General features: G+C 38.4%; 1 protein-coding gene across 2 annotated transcripts in view; it reads right to left on the bottom strand.

The window, feature by feature from the left end:
• Vrk2 (VRK serine/threonine kinase 2) overlaps positions 1-12,965 on the bottom strand; it is a 107,838-nt gene that overhangs the window by 41,610 nt on the left and 53,263 nt on the right. For both annotated transcript variants that reach the window (XM_027387991.2, XM_027387992.2), the window contains exons 6-7: positions 12,605-12,713; positions 11,528-11,620 (exon numbers count right to left, since the gene is read on the bottom strand). In XM_027387991.2, coding sequence (XP_027243792.1) covers positions 11,528-11,620; positions 12,605-12,713 — 202 coding nt within the window. The remainder of the gene's footprint in view (positions 1-11,527; positions 11,621-12,604; positions 12,714-12,965) is intronic.

Below are 12,965 nucleotides of genomic sequence, written 5' to 3'. Positions count from 1 at the left end.
CCGATAAAATTAAGGGTCATTTGAGGTGTAGTATGGAAACCTAACACACTAGAAACTTCCTAAAATATATACATATATCAAGGTGAGCTGAATGCAATCATCAAATAACAGGGAAGACAGAATCCCAAATGGCTATCTCTTGTCACCAAATGAAGCTTCCAGTACTGGAAATGGGTTATATCTAATTGAGTTGTTGGCTAAATAGGTTACCTTCAAATCCCAAAACGATCCAGAATGTTGCCAAAGCAATAGGTTGCTCTCCACAAACTGACTCTAAGACCCCATTGCTGGAAACAATACCTACACAAGTCATTGAATATGGAAACATGGAGTTGGTGCCTACATAGAGCCTTCACCACTATGTCCTAGTGTCTTTGGTACAGGAAGGTAATTCAGCCCACTATCAAAAGAGAAATATAAACACCAAGCTAGCAACAAAAACTTTGATTTACAATAGTGCCCTGCCTGCAATTATGTTAGTGCAATGTTGACACAAAGCTTATGAGGGTAACTAACCAATATCTAGTTTGACTTAATGGAACACTCCGTGAAATGGAACCCATACCAAACACTGCCTGGGTGACCAAGAACCAGAGACTAGACAGCCCAGCAACCTAGAGTAAAACCAAATACTACTGATCTAAAAACAATAAATAAATTTTTTTCAAGTAGTGGTAAAAGGACTCCTAATGATATTCAGCTATACTCATAGACCAGTATCTTGTTTGCCATCATCAGAGAAGCTTCCTCTTGCAGCAGATGGGAAAAAACTACAGAGACCTGCCACCAGACAGTATACAGAGAGTGACAGACCTTGGAATTTTCAGTACTAAATGGGATGTCTCCATCAATCCCTCCACTCAGAGCTCAGGGAACCTTGCTAAAGAGGAGGTAGTAAGAGAATAATAACCAGAGGGGACAGAGGACACTAAGAACACAAGGCCTTCTAAATCAACATGAGCAAAGCTCTAATGAATTCAGAGACTGAAACAGCATTCACAGGGTCTGCACAGATCAGCACCAGATCCTATGCAAATATATTATGGCTTTCAGTTTAGATTTTTTATGGGACTCCTGAGTGTACAAATGAGTGGGGTCTATAATTCTTGTGCTTTCTCTTGGACTCTTTTTATTCTGTTGGATTGTCTTATCTAACTTTGATGAAATGATTTTTTTCCTATTATATTTTTTGTTATATTTTATTAATATCTGTCTTAGAGTTTCTATTTCTGTGAAGAGACACCATGACCACAGTAACTCTTATGAAAGAAAGCATTTAATTGGGTGGCTTACAGTTCAGAGGTTCAGTCCATTATAATCATGGTAGGACATGGTGGTGTACAGGCAAACATGGTACTGGAGAGGTAGCTGAGAGTCCTACATCTTGATCGGCAGGCAACAGAAAATGAACTTACACACTGTGTGTGGTTTGAGCATATATGAGACCTCAAAGTCCACCCCCACAGTGACATACTACCTCCAACAAGGCCACAACTCCTAACAGTACCACACGCTTTGGGGGCCATTTTCTTTCAAATCACCACATTATCTCTTAGAAGCCTGTTCTTTTTCTAATGAGAGACACAAAGGGAATGGAACTTGATGGCATGGAAGGTGAGGAGGAACTGGGAGGTGTAAAGAGAAGAGAAACCATAATCAGCATATATTATGTGAGAAAATAGTGTTTTCATAAAAAGGAAAAATTAAGAGAAAAACCAAAAGACACCACCAATTGTTTGATTACTTAACTTTATAAACATACATGCATGCATGACATCTGCACACATTCACACATCTGGGCACAATCTTAATCCTAAAGGCAGCATCATATCTAGTAGGCTAGTAGCTCAGGCATTTCCACTGAGATCTCAGAGAAATAGGATGACTTCAACTTCACTACTACTTAGTCTTGCACTAGAGATACACTAGCAATGCAGTAAGACAAATCCACCAAAAAGGTAAGAACTGGAAAACTATTCAATTTTCCTGATATGATAGTTGCTTTAAAAAAACAAAACAAAACAAAACAAAAAACCTTAGGGAAGCTGAAGAGACGGCTCTGCTGGTTAGAGCACTAGGTTCTCTTGCAGAGGACCTGAGTTTGCTCCCCAGCACCCACATGGTGGCTCACAAGCACCCGTAACTCCAGATCCAGAGGAATCAGTAGTGTCTTGTGGCCTGCTCCGGTACTTCATGCACATGGTATACATGCATGCAGGCAAATCACCATGTATATAAAATAAAAATAAGTAAATTTTAAAGAAAGAAAATTTAGAGACCCATTACTGAATCTACTTCAGACAACTAAAGTATCTATTAAAGAATTGTAAATTGCTGTATATAAAATTTAAAAACTGCTCACTCTTCCTTCTCCCTCCGGCTCCCTGACCTCTCCTCCTGAGTCCTACTCCTGTTCAAGGTTCCCATCACCCCAGGATCTCTCTGCATAGATTGGCTATGAATTCGAAAGATATCAGGTCTCATCCAAATTAATGTTAAGATTTACCAAAACTTCAGTAAGAATACCAAATATTTTTAACCTGTCTAGATAAATGAACACAGAAAATATGACTAGATTGATACTGAGAAAGAAAACAGCATAATAAAAAGAAAATAAATATAGCAGGAAAGTAAACAGAGAGAGAGGTGAGAAGACAGCTGCAAGGGACTGCCAGATCAACCTAATGATGCAACACAGTATAAAGCCCAAGATACATACATACACACACACACACACACACACACACACACACACACACACACACATACACACACACACACACACACCAGTAGGATTCAATAGAAGAAACTAAGTATTATGATAAAACACTGTAACTGGTGCCAATGAAATGTTGCAGAAACAGGAAAAGCTTAAAACCTAGAAAAGGTAAAGTTAGGCTCTGTGTCTTTTCATGTAGAAGAATAAATGGTAACCAAAAATCAAATTATACAATAAAGTTCTTATAAACAAGTTCCCTATTTATAAGACAAAATCTGTAATAAATAGAAAGCTGGTACCCCCCTTGTCCACATTATCAATGATATCTGAATGGAAATAAAATTCCCAAAGCACAGCTAAAGTTCAGAAGACAGATTGGAAAGCTGGGCATGGTGACTCATCCCTATGACCCAGCATTCTCGAACTGAGGGTAGGTGGATGAGGAATTTGAGGCCAGCCTTGACTAAATGAGTGAATTCAGAGCTAACCAGGGGCTACTGAGATCCTCTCTCTTAAAAAAAAAAAAAAGTAAGACATGTAAGTGATGCAGTAGCAGAAGGACTCACATGGTTCATATCAAAAATTCTTCAAAATGAAGGCAAAAAGCAAAATAAGTGAAAATAATAAAAATAGGCAAATGGCAAGAAATTCAACAAAATTAAATTATTTAAGCTGGCCTTTTTAGTTTTAGAAATGATGAAAGAAAGAATGTCTGGATTTAAACCCCTCCTTCACATAATAATCATGAAGTAAATAAGTATGGGGGGTTAAGCATATGAAACAAGACTGTGTTCCTTGAAAGAGCCAGATAGGGGGCCCTATAAGCACCCAGGGACATCCTAACTAGAACACAAAGTGGGCAACCATGGGAGGCCACAGATGCTCAGGCAGAGTCTGAAGCTGACAGCTCAGAAGGGAGAAAACTAAGGCAGACATGGCACCCGAGGGAGGACAGGAAGCTGAACCTCTTCCAGAACTCAAAGGGCTGAAGATGTTCTACTCCTGACTATCAAAGTGATGAGCCACAGGGGGAATTGGCTCCTACAAACCTAGACTATCAAAGCATGAAAACAAGCCTCTAATGGACAGCCCACTTCCAAGAGTTTAATATATATATATATATATATATATATATATATATATATATATATATGGTAAGGAATTAAAAGCAAAAAGATAGGAAAGACATATGCCAAAATCAAGAGAAGTTGTGATGGTTATACCAACACAAAAGACAAAGACAGACTTCCAAATAAAGATGAAAGAGACAATTGATAAACACATAAAAATCCCATATGCAACCAATACGCACAAAAGAAATGCTGATGATTTTTTTTTAAAGAGAAATTCAAGAGTTACTAAATTCTTCTGTGGAGAGATATTGAAGGCTGCAATAAAACACAACCAGTTTTACCTAGCTGACATTTATTAAGCATTCTGCCCCAAACCAAGTAGCAGGTATTTATTATTTTCAAGGGTTTATGAAATATTCACAAAGTGGCCTATATCTTTATACATAAAGTAATTGTCAATAAACGTTAAGATACTAAAATCATAAAGTGTAATTCTCTAATGAAAACAGGATTAAGATTCTGCTAATCTCCAGCAAGGGCTAGAGAGATGGCTCAGTGGTTAAGAATTCTTGTGCTTGGACAGAGAGGATGCAGCCTCCATTCTCAGCATCTCATGGTGGCTCTAGCTGACCAGAACTCCAGATCCAAAGATTCTATGTCCTCTTTTGGTCTCTGGCAGTACTAAGCATCCAGATGGTGCACAGAACACACAAAAGCAAAACGGTCATACACATAAAATAAAAATAATAAATCCTTTTGAAAATTTTCCAAAAGAATTGAAAATTAATCTATGGCAGGGGCTGGATAGATGGCTCAGCAATGAAAAGCATGTACTGCTCTTGCAAAGAACCTGAGTTCAGTTCCCAACACCAACATTAGGTAGCTCAAAACATCTGTAATCCCAACCCTTTCTTGACCTCTACAGGCAACTTAACTGGAAAACACATAGACACATTTGTACACACATAATTTAAATAGAAAAGTCAATGACAGAGAAAGATTTAAAAACTCCCAAATATCTGAAATTTAAACATAATCCCACATAACAACAACCAAAAAGCAAATCTCAAGGAAAATAAGAAAATATTACAAAGTTAATGAAAACACAACAAGCAAAGGGAGTGCTGAGAAGGTCACCCTTTCCAAGGTGAACCATCCTGGCACCTCCTCAGAATAGTCTACAGTGTCAGGATAGCAATGACTTCAAATGTATCTACAACATACCACAATCACAGTCAGAATCCTAACAGGTTTTCTGGTAAACCTGACAAACTGATTCTGATATATATGGAAATCCAAAGCAGCCAGAATAGCCAAAACAATTTTTTTTTTTTTTTAATTATAAACGGTTTATCTGATGGCTCGGGCTTCTCATTGGCTAGCTCTCTCTTAATTATTAACCCATTTATTTTTTATTTATTTTTTTTTAATTTTATTTTATTTTATTAGTTCTAGTTAGGGAACAAGCTTATTTCAAGTCCCTTCTCCCTCTCCCTCCCCTCACCCCCAAACTTTCTCCCCCACCCCCAGCCCATCCCCCCAACCCCATCCACCCACTACTCCCCAGGCAGGGTAGGGCCCTCAACGGGAGCTCAGCAAAGTCCACCAAGTCTTCCTATGCTGATCCTGGGCCCTTCCCCATGTGTCCAGGGCCAGAGTGTAACCCTTCATATGGGATGGGCTCTCAAAGTCCCTTCTTGCACCAGGGAAAAATACTAATCCACTACCAGAGGCTCCCTGGAGTGCAGAGGCCTCCTTATTGACATCCATGTTCTGGGGTCTGGATCAGTCTTGTACAGGCCTCCTGGACAGCATCTGGGGTCGATGTGCTCTCCCTTGTTCAGGCCAACAGTTCCTGTGGGTTTCTCCATCCTAGTACAGACCCCTTCGTTCTTCATTCCTCCCTCTCTTCAACTAAATTCCCGATTTCGGCTCATTGTATATCTGTGGATGTCTGTCTCTGTTTCCATCAGCCACTGGGTGAGGGCTCTAGGATGGCATAAAGAGAAGTCATCAATCTCATTTTAGGGGGAGGGTTTTTAGGTTATCCTCTCCACCGTTGCCTGGATTGTCAGATCGTGTCATCCTTGTAGGTCTCTGGAGATCTCCCTGGTTCCTGATCCCTTCTCGGGCCTACAGTGGCTCCCTCTGATATCGTATCTCTCATCTTGCTCTCTTTCCTCTATTCTTCCCCCAACTCAATGTTTCTGCCCCTCCATTTCCTCTCCTCTTCTCCTCTTCTCTTGCTCTTATTGTAGCAGCTCCTTCCCCCCCCCACCCTCATGCCCCCAATTAGTTCGGGAGTTCATGCCACTTCCATTCCTGGGGACCATTTAACCCTTAGAGTCCTTCATGTTTCCTAGTTTCTTTGGTGAAGAGCATTATATACTGGTAGTCTTTTGTTCTATGTCTAAAATTCATATATCAGTGAGTACATACCTTGCTTGTCTTTTTGTGACTGGGTTACCTCACTCAGGATGGTTTCCTCTAGTTCCATCCATTTGCCTGCGAATTTCAAGATTCCATTGCTTTTTTCTGCTGAGTAGTACTCCATTGTATAAATGTACCACATTTTCTCAATCCATTCTTCAATAGAGGGGCATCTAGGTTGTTTCCAGGTTCTGGCTATTACAAACAATGCTGCTATGAACATGGTTGAACATATGTCCTTGTTGTAAGTACATGCCCTATTTGGGTATATACCCAAGAGAGGAATGGCTGGATCTTGAGGTACACTGATTCCCATTTTTCTGAGCAACCGCCATACTGATTTCCAGAGTGGTCTTACAAGATCGCACTCCCACCAGCAATGGAGGAGTGTTCCTTTTTCTCCACATCCTCTCCAGCATAGATTGTCATTGGTGTTTTTTATTTTAGCCATTCTGACAGGCGTGAGATGGTATCTCAGAGTTGTTTTGAGTTGCATTTCTCTGATGGCCAATGATTTTGAGCACTTTTTTAAGTGTCTTTCAGCCATTTCAGATTCCTCTGTTGAGAATTCCCTATTTAGTTCTGCACCCCACTTTTTAATTTCGTTGTTTGGTGTTTTGGTGGCTAGCTTCTTGAGCTCCTTATATATTTTGGAAATCAGTCCTCTGTCAGATGTGGGATCGGTGAAGATCTTTTCCCATTCTGTGGGTGGTCGTTTTATCCTACTGACTGTTTCCTTTGCCTTGCAGAAGCTTCTCAGTTTCAGGAGGTCCCATTTATTAATTGCAGACCTCAATGTCTGTGCTTCTGGCGTAATGTTCAGGAAGTGGTCTCCTGTGCCAATTTGTTCAAGGGTAGTTCCCACTTTCTCTTCTAGAAGATTCAGTGTGACTGGATTTATGCTGAGATCTTTGATCCATTTGCACTTAAGTTTTGTCCATGGTGACAGGTATGGATCTATCTGTAATTTTCTGCATGTCCGAATCCAATTGTACCAGCACCATTTGTTGAAGATGCTGTCTTTTTTCCATTGTATAGATTTAGCACCTTTGTCAAAAATAAGGTATCCATAGGTGCGTGGGTCGATATCAGGGTTTTCAATTCGATTCCATTGGTCTATCAGTCTATTTTTGTGCCAATACCAAGCTGTTTTCAGAACTATGGCTCTATAGTAGAGCTTGAAGTCGGGGATGGTGATGCCTCCAGAAGATCCTTTATTGTAAAGAGTTGTTTTGGCTATCCTGGGCTTTTTATTTTTCCATATAAAGTTGAGTATTGTTCTTTCAATGTCTGTGAAAAACTGTGTTGGGATTTTGATGGGGATTGCATTGAATCTGTAGATTGCTTTTGGCAGGATTGCCATTTTTACTATGTTAATTCTACCTATCCAAGAGCATGGGAGATCTTTCCATTTTCTGGTATCTTCTTTAATTTCTTTCTTTAAAGTCTCAAAGTTCTTATTGTACAGATCTTTTACTTTTTTGGTTAGTGTTACCCCAAGATATTTTATGTTGCTTGTGGATATTGTGAAAGGTGATGTTTCCCTGATTTCTTTCTCATTGGATTTATCATCTGTATATAGTAGGGCTACTGATTTTTTTGAGTTAATTTTGTATCCTGCTAACTTGCTGAAGGTGTTTATCAGCCGTAGGAGTTCCCTGGTAGAGTTTTTCGGGTCACTAATGTAGACTATCATGTCGTCTGCAAATAGTGAAAGTTTTACTTCATCCTTTCCAATTTGTATCCCTTTGATCCCCTTTTCTTGTCTTATTGCTATAGCCAGAACTTCAAGTACAATATTGAAGAGATATGGAGAGAGTGGACAGCCTTGTCTTGTTCCTGATTTTAGAGGAAACGCTTTGAGTTTCTCTCCATTTACTTTGATGTTGGCTATTGGTTTGGTATATATTGCCTTGATCATGTTTAGATATGTTCCTGTTATTCCTGTTCTCTCCAAGATCTTTATCATGAAGGGATGTTGGATTTTGTCAAAGGCTTTTTCAGCATCTAGTGAGATGATCATGTGGTTTTTCTTTTTCAGTTTGTTTATATAGTGGATTACATTGATGGATTTTCGTATGTTGAACCATCCTTGCATCCCTGGGATAAAGCCTACTTGATCATGGTGGATGATTTTTCTGATATGTTCTTGTATTCGGTTGGCCAATATTTTATTGAGTATTTTAGCATCGATGTTCATGAGGGATATCGGTCTGTAGTTCTCTTTCTTAGTCATATCTTTGTGAGGCTTGGGTATCAAAGTGATTGTAGCCTCATAGAAAGAGTTTGGCAATATCCCATCTGCTTCTATTGTGTGGAACAGTTTGAGGAGTACTGGAATTAGCTCTTGTTTGAATTTCTGGTAGAATTCTGCAGTGAAGCCATCTGGCCCTGGGCTTTTTTTGGTTGGGAGGCTTTTGATTACTGCTTCTATCTCATTAGGGGTTATAGTTCGATTTAAACTGTTTATCTGATCTTGATTTAATTTTGGTAAGTGATATTTATCCAGAAAGTTGTCCATTTCCTTTAGGTTTTCCAATTTTGTGGAATACAGGTTTTCAAAGTATGACCTAAAGATTCTCTGGATTTCCTCAGTGTCCGTTGTTATGTCTCCCTTTTCATTTCTGATTTTGTTAATTAGCATGCTCTCTCTCTGCCTTTTGGTTAGTTTGGCTAGAGGCTTGTCTATCTTGTTGATCTTCTCAAAGAACCAACTCTTTGTTTCATTGATTCTTTGTACTGTTTTCCTAGTTTCTACTTTGTTGATTTCGGCTCTCAGGTTGATTATTTCCTGGCGTCTACTCCTCCTTGGTGTGTTTGCTTCCTCTTGCTCTAAAGCTTTCAGTTGTTCTGTCAATTCTCTAATGTGACTTTCCTCCAGTTTCTTCATGTGAGCACTTAGTGCTATGAACTTCCCTCTTAGCACTGCTTTCAGGGTGTCCCATAAGTTCGGGTATGTTGTGTCTACATTCTCATTAAATTCTAGAAAGTCTTTGATTTCTTTTTTTATTTCTTCCTCAACCAAGGAATGGTGCAATTGGGAGTTATTCATTTTCCACGTAAATGTAGGTTTTCTGCAATTCGTATTGCTGTTGAATTCTAGCTTTAATGCATGGTGGTCTGATAAGATACAGGGGGTTATTTCAATACTTTTGTACCTGTGGAGGTTTGCTTTGCTGCCAACTATGTGGTCAATTTTTGAGAAGGTTCCATGTGGCGCTGAGAAACAATTTGTTTTTAAAACAAAAGAACAAAGTTGGAAGTTGCTCATGACCTAATTTTAGCATTATAAAATTTGGATGTAGTGTTATACTACACTTCACACCTCTTTATCAAAGACATAAGTAAGGAAACCAAAAGACTGGCCACAGCTGTAGACAATACCTACAACACAGACATCTGACAAAGCTCCTACCCTCAAAATACAAAGATGCTGTGACTCATCCAGAAGAAAAGTTTATTTAAAAGTAGACAAGTTCACCAAGAAAACACAGGAGTAGCAAGCAAGCACATACAATGTAGTCAGTACCAGCAGTTGACTAATGCAAATTTAAAAGATAGATGCCTAGCAACAATTAGAATGACTGAAACTTAGAACAGGAATAGAACCAAAGAAAGAAGGAAATGTCCTTGTCACACATTACTGATGGAAACTTGACAATGACAGTCTCCAGAGGAGACTTTGGCAGTTTCTCCATCACATGTCCATTATCACATGGCCCAGAAAGTCCACGCTTAGTTATTTACCCTCAAGGAAAGTAAAGCATATGCCTGCATAACAGCTGTCAAAACCAAATGACCAGGGCCTGAAGAGATGGCTCATCAGTTAAGAGTGGTAGCGAGTTTTCAGAGGACCTGACTTTGGTTACCAACACCCATGTTAGACAATAATAAATATAAATCCTAAAATATCCAACTGTCCAAAACCATCTGGAAATATTACCCAACAAGAGAAAGCAACTACAATGGTTTGAATTATTCCATGAAGAAACTGGAAATAGACATAAGAATGCATATCTTCTTATTCTCTCAGATTTCCTGATTTGCTGTCTTTTAAAGAAGCTGCTTTTAAAGAAGCTCTATATCTTCTAGTTTTAGCAAAGGTGACCTATTTTCTACTTGTCTCAAGGACACTGCTAAATTTTCTTTCCCCCACCCTGATTTCATTTCTATCACTACATTGTGAAATTGTATGGTGTTTTTTCTATTAATTTCTTATTTGCTAGATATTTTCCAATATTCATTAAAAATTATTTGACAGGTACTCATTCTTTATGTCTAGGATTAATTTAGACATAAATTTTAATCTATTAGTATTTTCTGTTGAGACTTTTTCTCTCTTATTTAGAATTTTCAATACACAGAGAGGTCCGTTAAGCATTTAATTACAGTTTTCTAATATTTTTGAGTCTTAGTATTTCATGTTTTTTCTTTAAATCTGTTGAGACAGCAGGTAATAGTTGCATATATTTGTTATTTAAAATTAATTTAAAGTAAAATTTTCAGTTATTCAGTTACTTTTACCATATTTTTATAACTTATTTGTAGAAAATTTTATGTTCAATTTAGAGAAATTTTGAGCAATTTAGGTAAAGCTAAGCAGCAAGTGCTATGACTATCCATATACACCCCCCCACACCCAAGACAACAGCTTTCACCTTAGCACTCCTCAGTGAGATCTTTGTGAATATGGAATAAACAGACAATAGCACCAGCATCACTCATGGTGCCCAATGAAAGTGGGACTTGACAAAGAAATAATAATATATGTGTGCTCTTGATGGACACATAAGTTTCACTGCCCTAGACTAGATTCCAACCTGGGCTACCACCAACTGTTTGAAACTGGTATTGTCCTGGCCACATCTCAAGGTGTATTATGATTTAGAGTAGAAGATTTCTACCACAATGGAAAGTTCTTTTGGACATGTTTCTTTGCTCAAACTATAGGGAAAAGAAATGGAACCCTTTGCAGCTATCTCTCTGCACAGATCCATCCCTTCTCCCTGGATTACCATGGTACTTTATCTACATTTGTTTAGAAACTCAGTTTCCTGCTCAGGCACTTCTTCAATGTGTGTCCATTAGCAAGTGATTTAACCCTTCTGACTTTCAGTTTCTTCATCCTAATTACTCATTAATCTGGTGCAAGGATTAAAGTAGGTAAGCAAGGTAAGACAAATTGAAACATTCATCATACTAAGTCCTCGTTTGTAAACTCTTGTGGGTTAAAGTCTGTCCTTACTAAGTTTGACTACATTACTCCAAAGACGCTCCCTGAAAGCAAAGCTAATCATCTCTTTACCTGATCTGGATTTATGTAACCCAACAGTAGATTTGCCGCTTTTATATCACCATGAACATATTCATTTTCATGTATATATTCCAGTATGTCCAGCTGTGAAAAGAAATCAATGAGATCAGTATTAATGTTTTACACTACAATAATATGGTTTATTTCCACACACGATAAAATAATGTATCTCACGATTATTGATTATTCTAAAATACCATAATTTCTGGTTGCTCATTCCATCGTCAAGACATCTATGGTAAATAGTCGTAAGTTAATTCATCAATCAATAATTAAGATTCAAATCTTGAAGACATCACAACAAAATATTATGCCTCTGATCATTATCCTGTGTGATAAAAAACTCTTAGGCATCATTAAAGCCCTGGAACCTTGCATGTCAAATACACAGACACACACACATGCAAAGAAAGAGAGAGAGAGACAAGTATATGAGAGAGAGAGGTGGTCTATAAACACTGACTAGGAGAATAGACAGAAGAATAGATAGGAAAATTAATTACTTTCCACATCACAACCTGGCATGAGCTGTTTCATTCTACTTATGATTAGGGGTGGGAGGAGACCCAATCAACACATTCATAAATAAGTTAAATATGTGGCATGATCAACAAATGAATGCATGCATGGTCATTTATGACTACATTGCTTCATAGTTAACAATAAGTGTCTGTGATCCATTGCTGTAATTAATTGTTGCCACCCCCACAACTTACACTTAAAATATTTTAAATCAAGCCATACCATATTTAGTATGAGAAGGCATCTATTTGGCCACAATTTGTAATTACAAATGTAACAGACAAAATGTTATTCTTGCAGCCATACAAGCTTGTTCTGATATGCAACACCAAGCTGTGAAGGAAAACTGAGTGTAATGGCAATGGCCAAACACAGCATAGCCTGTCATCTGCAGAGCCCATGGTTATCAATTTCACCAAAATCCTTTCTCCTCTCTATAACTGACATTCCTAGGCAATAATCCTTACTTTCTCATAATATCATAAAAAGCAAAACAAGTAAATATTCTAAAACTGAGGAATTTGGAGTGAACCATCGTGAACTCACCACCCTGATTCCAAGTTGCAGGACAGTCGACTTTTGAAAAGTGCCCTTCTGGTCTGAGAGCTTCTGCTGCAAATCTACTCCCAGTCTTTCCATTACCATGAACCTGTAGCTGTTAGGGGGTAGCAGAAAAGAGATCTTCCTGAAATTAATGCTGACATTATCTCTTAAAGAATTTGAAAGGAGGACAATGCCTCCCACCTGACAACCAAGGAGAATCAGTCCAAGCCGCTGGAGGACTGGTACACAATAACCCACTATCCTCTGTGAAGTAGCTTAGTGTTTCCTATACAGTTCATTCACTAGCACTGAGAAATTACTACTGTCTCAGGTAATGGAGAGAATGGTGCTGCACACTTTCTCT

Source organism: Cricetulus griseus (assembly GCF_003668045.3).
Source record: "Cricetulus griseus strain 17A/GY chromosome 1 unlocalized genomic scaffold, alternate assembly CriGri-PICRH-1.0 chr1_1, whole genome shotgun sequence".
Taxonomy (NCBI): Eukaryota; Metazoa; Chordata; class Mammalia; order Rodentia; family Cricetidae; genus Cricetulus; species Cricetulus griseus.
This window is presented reverse-complemented; position numbering and strand designations above follow the sequence as displayed.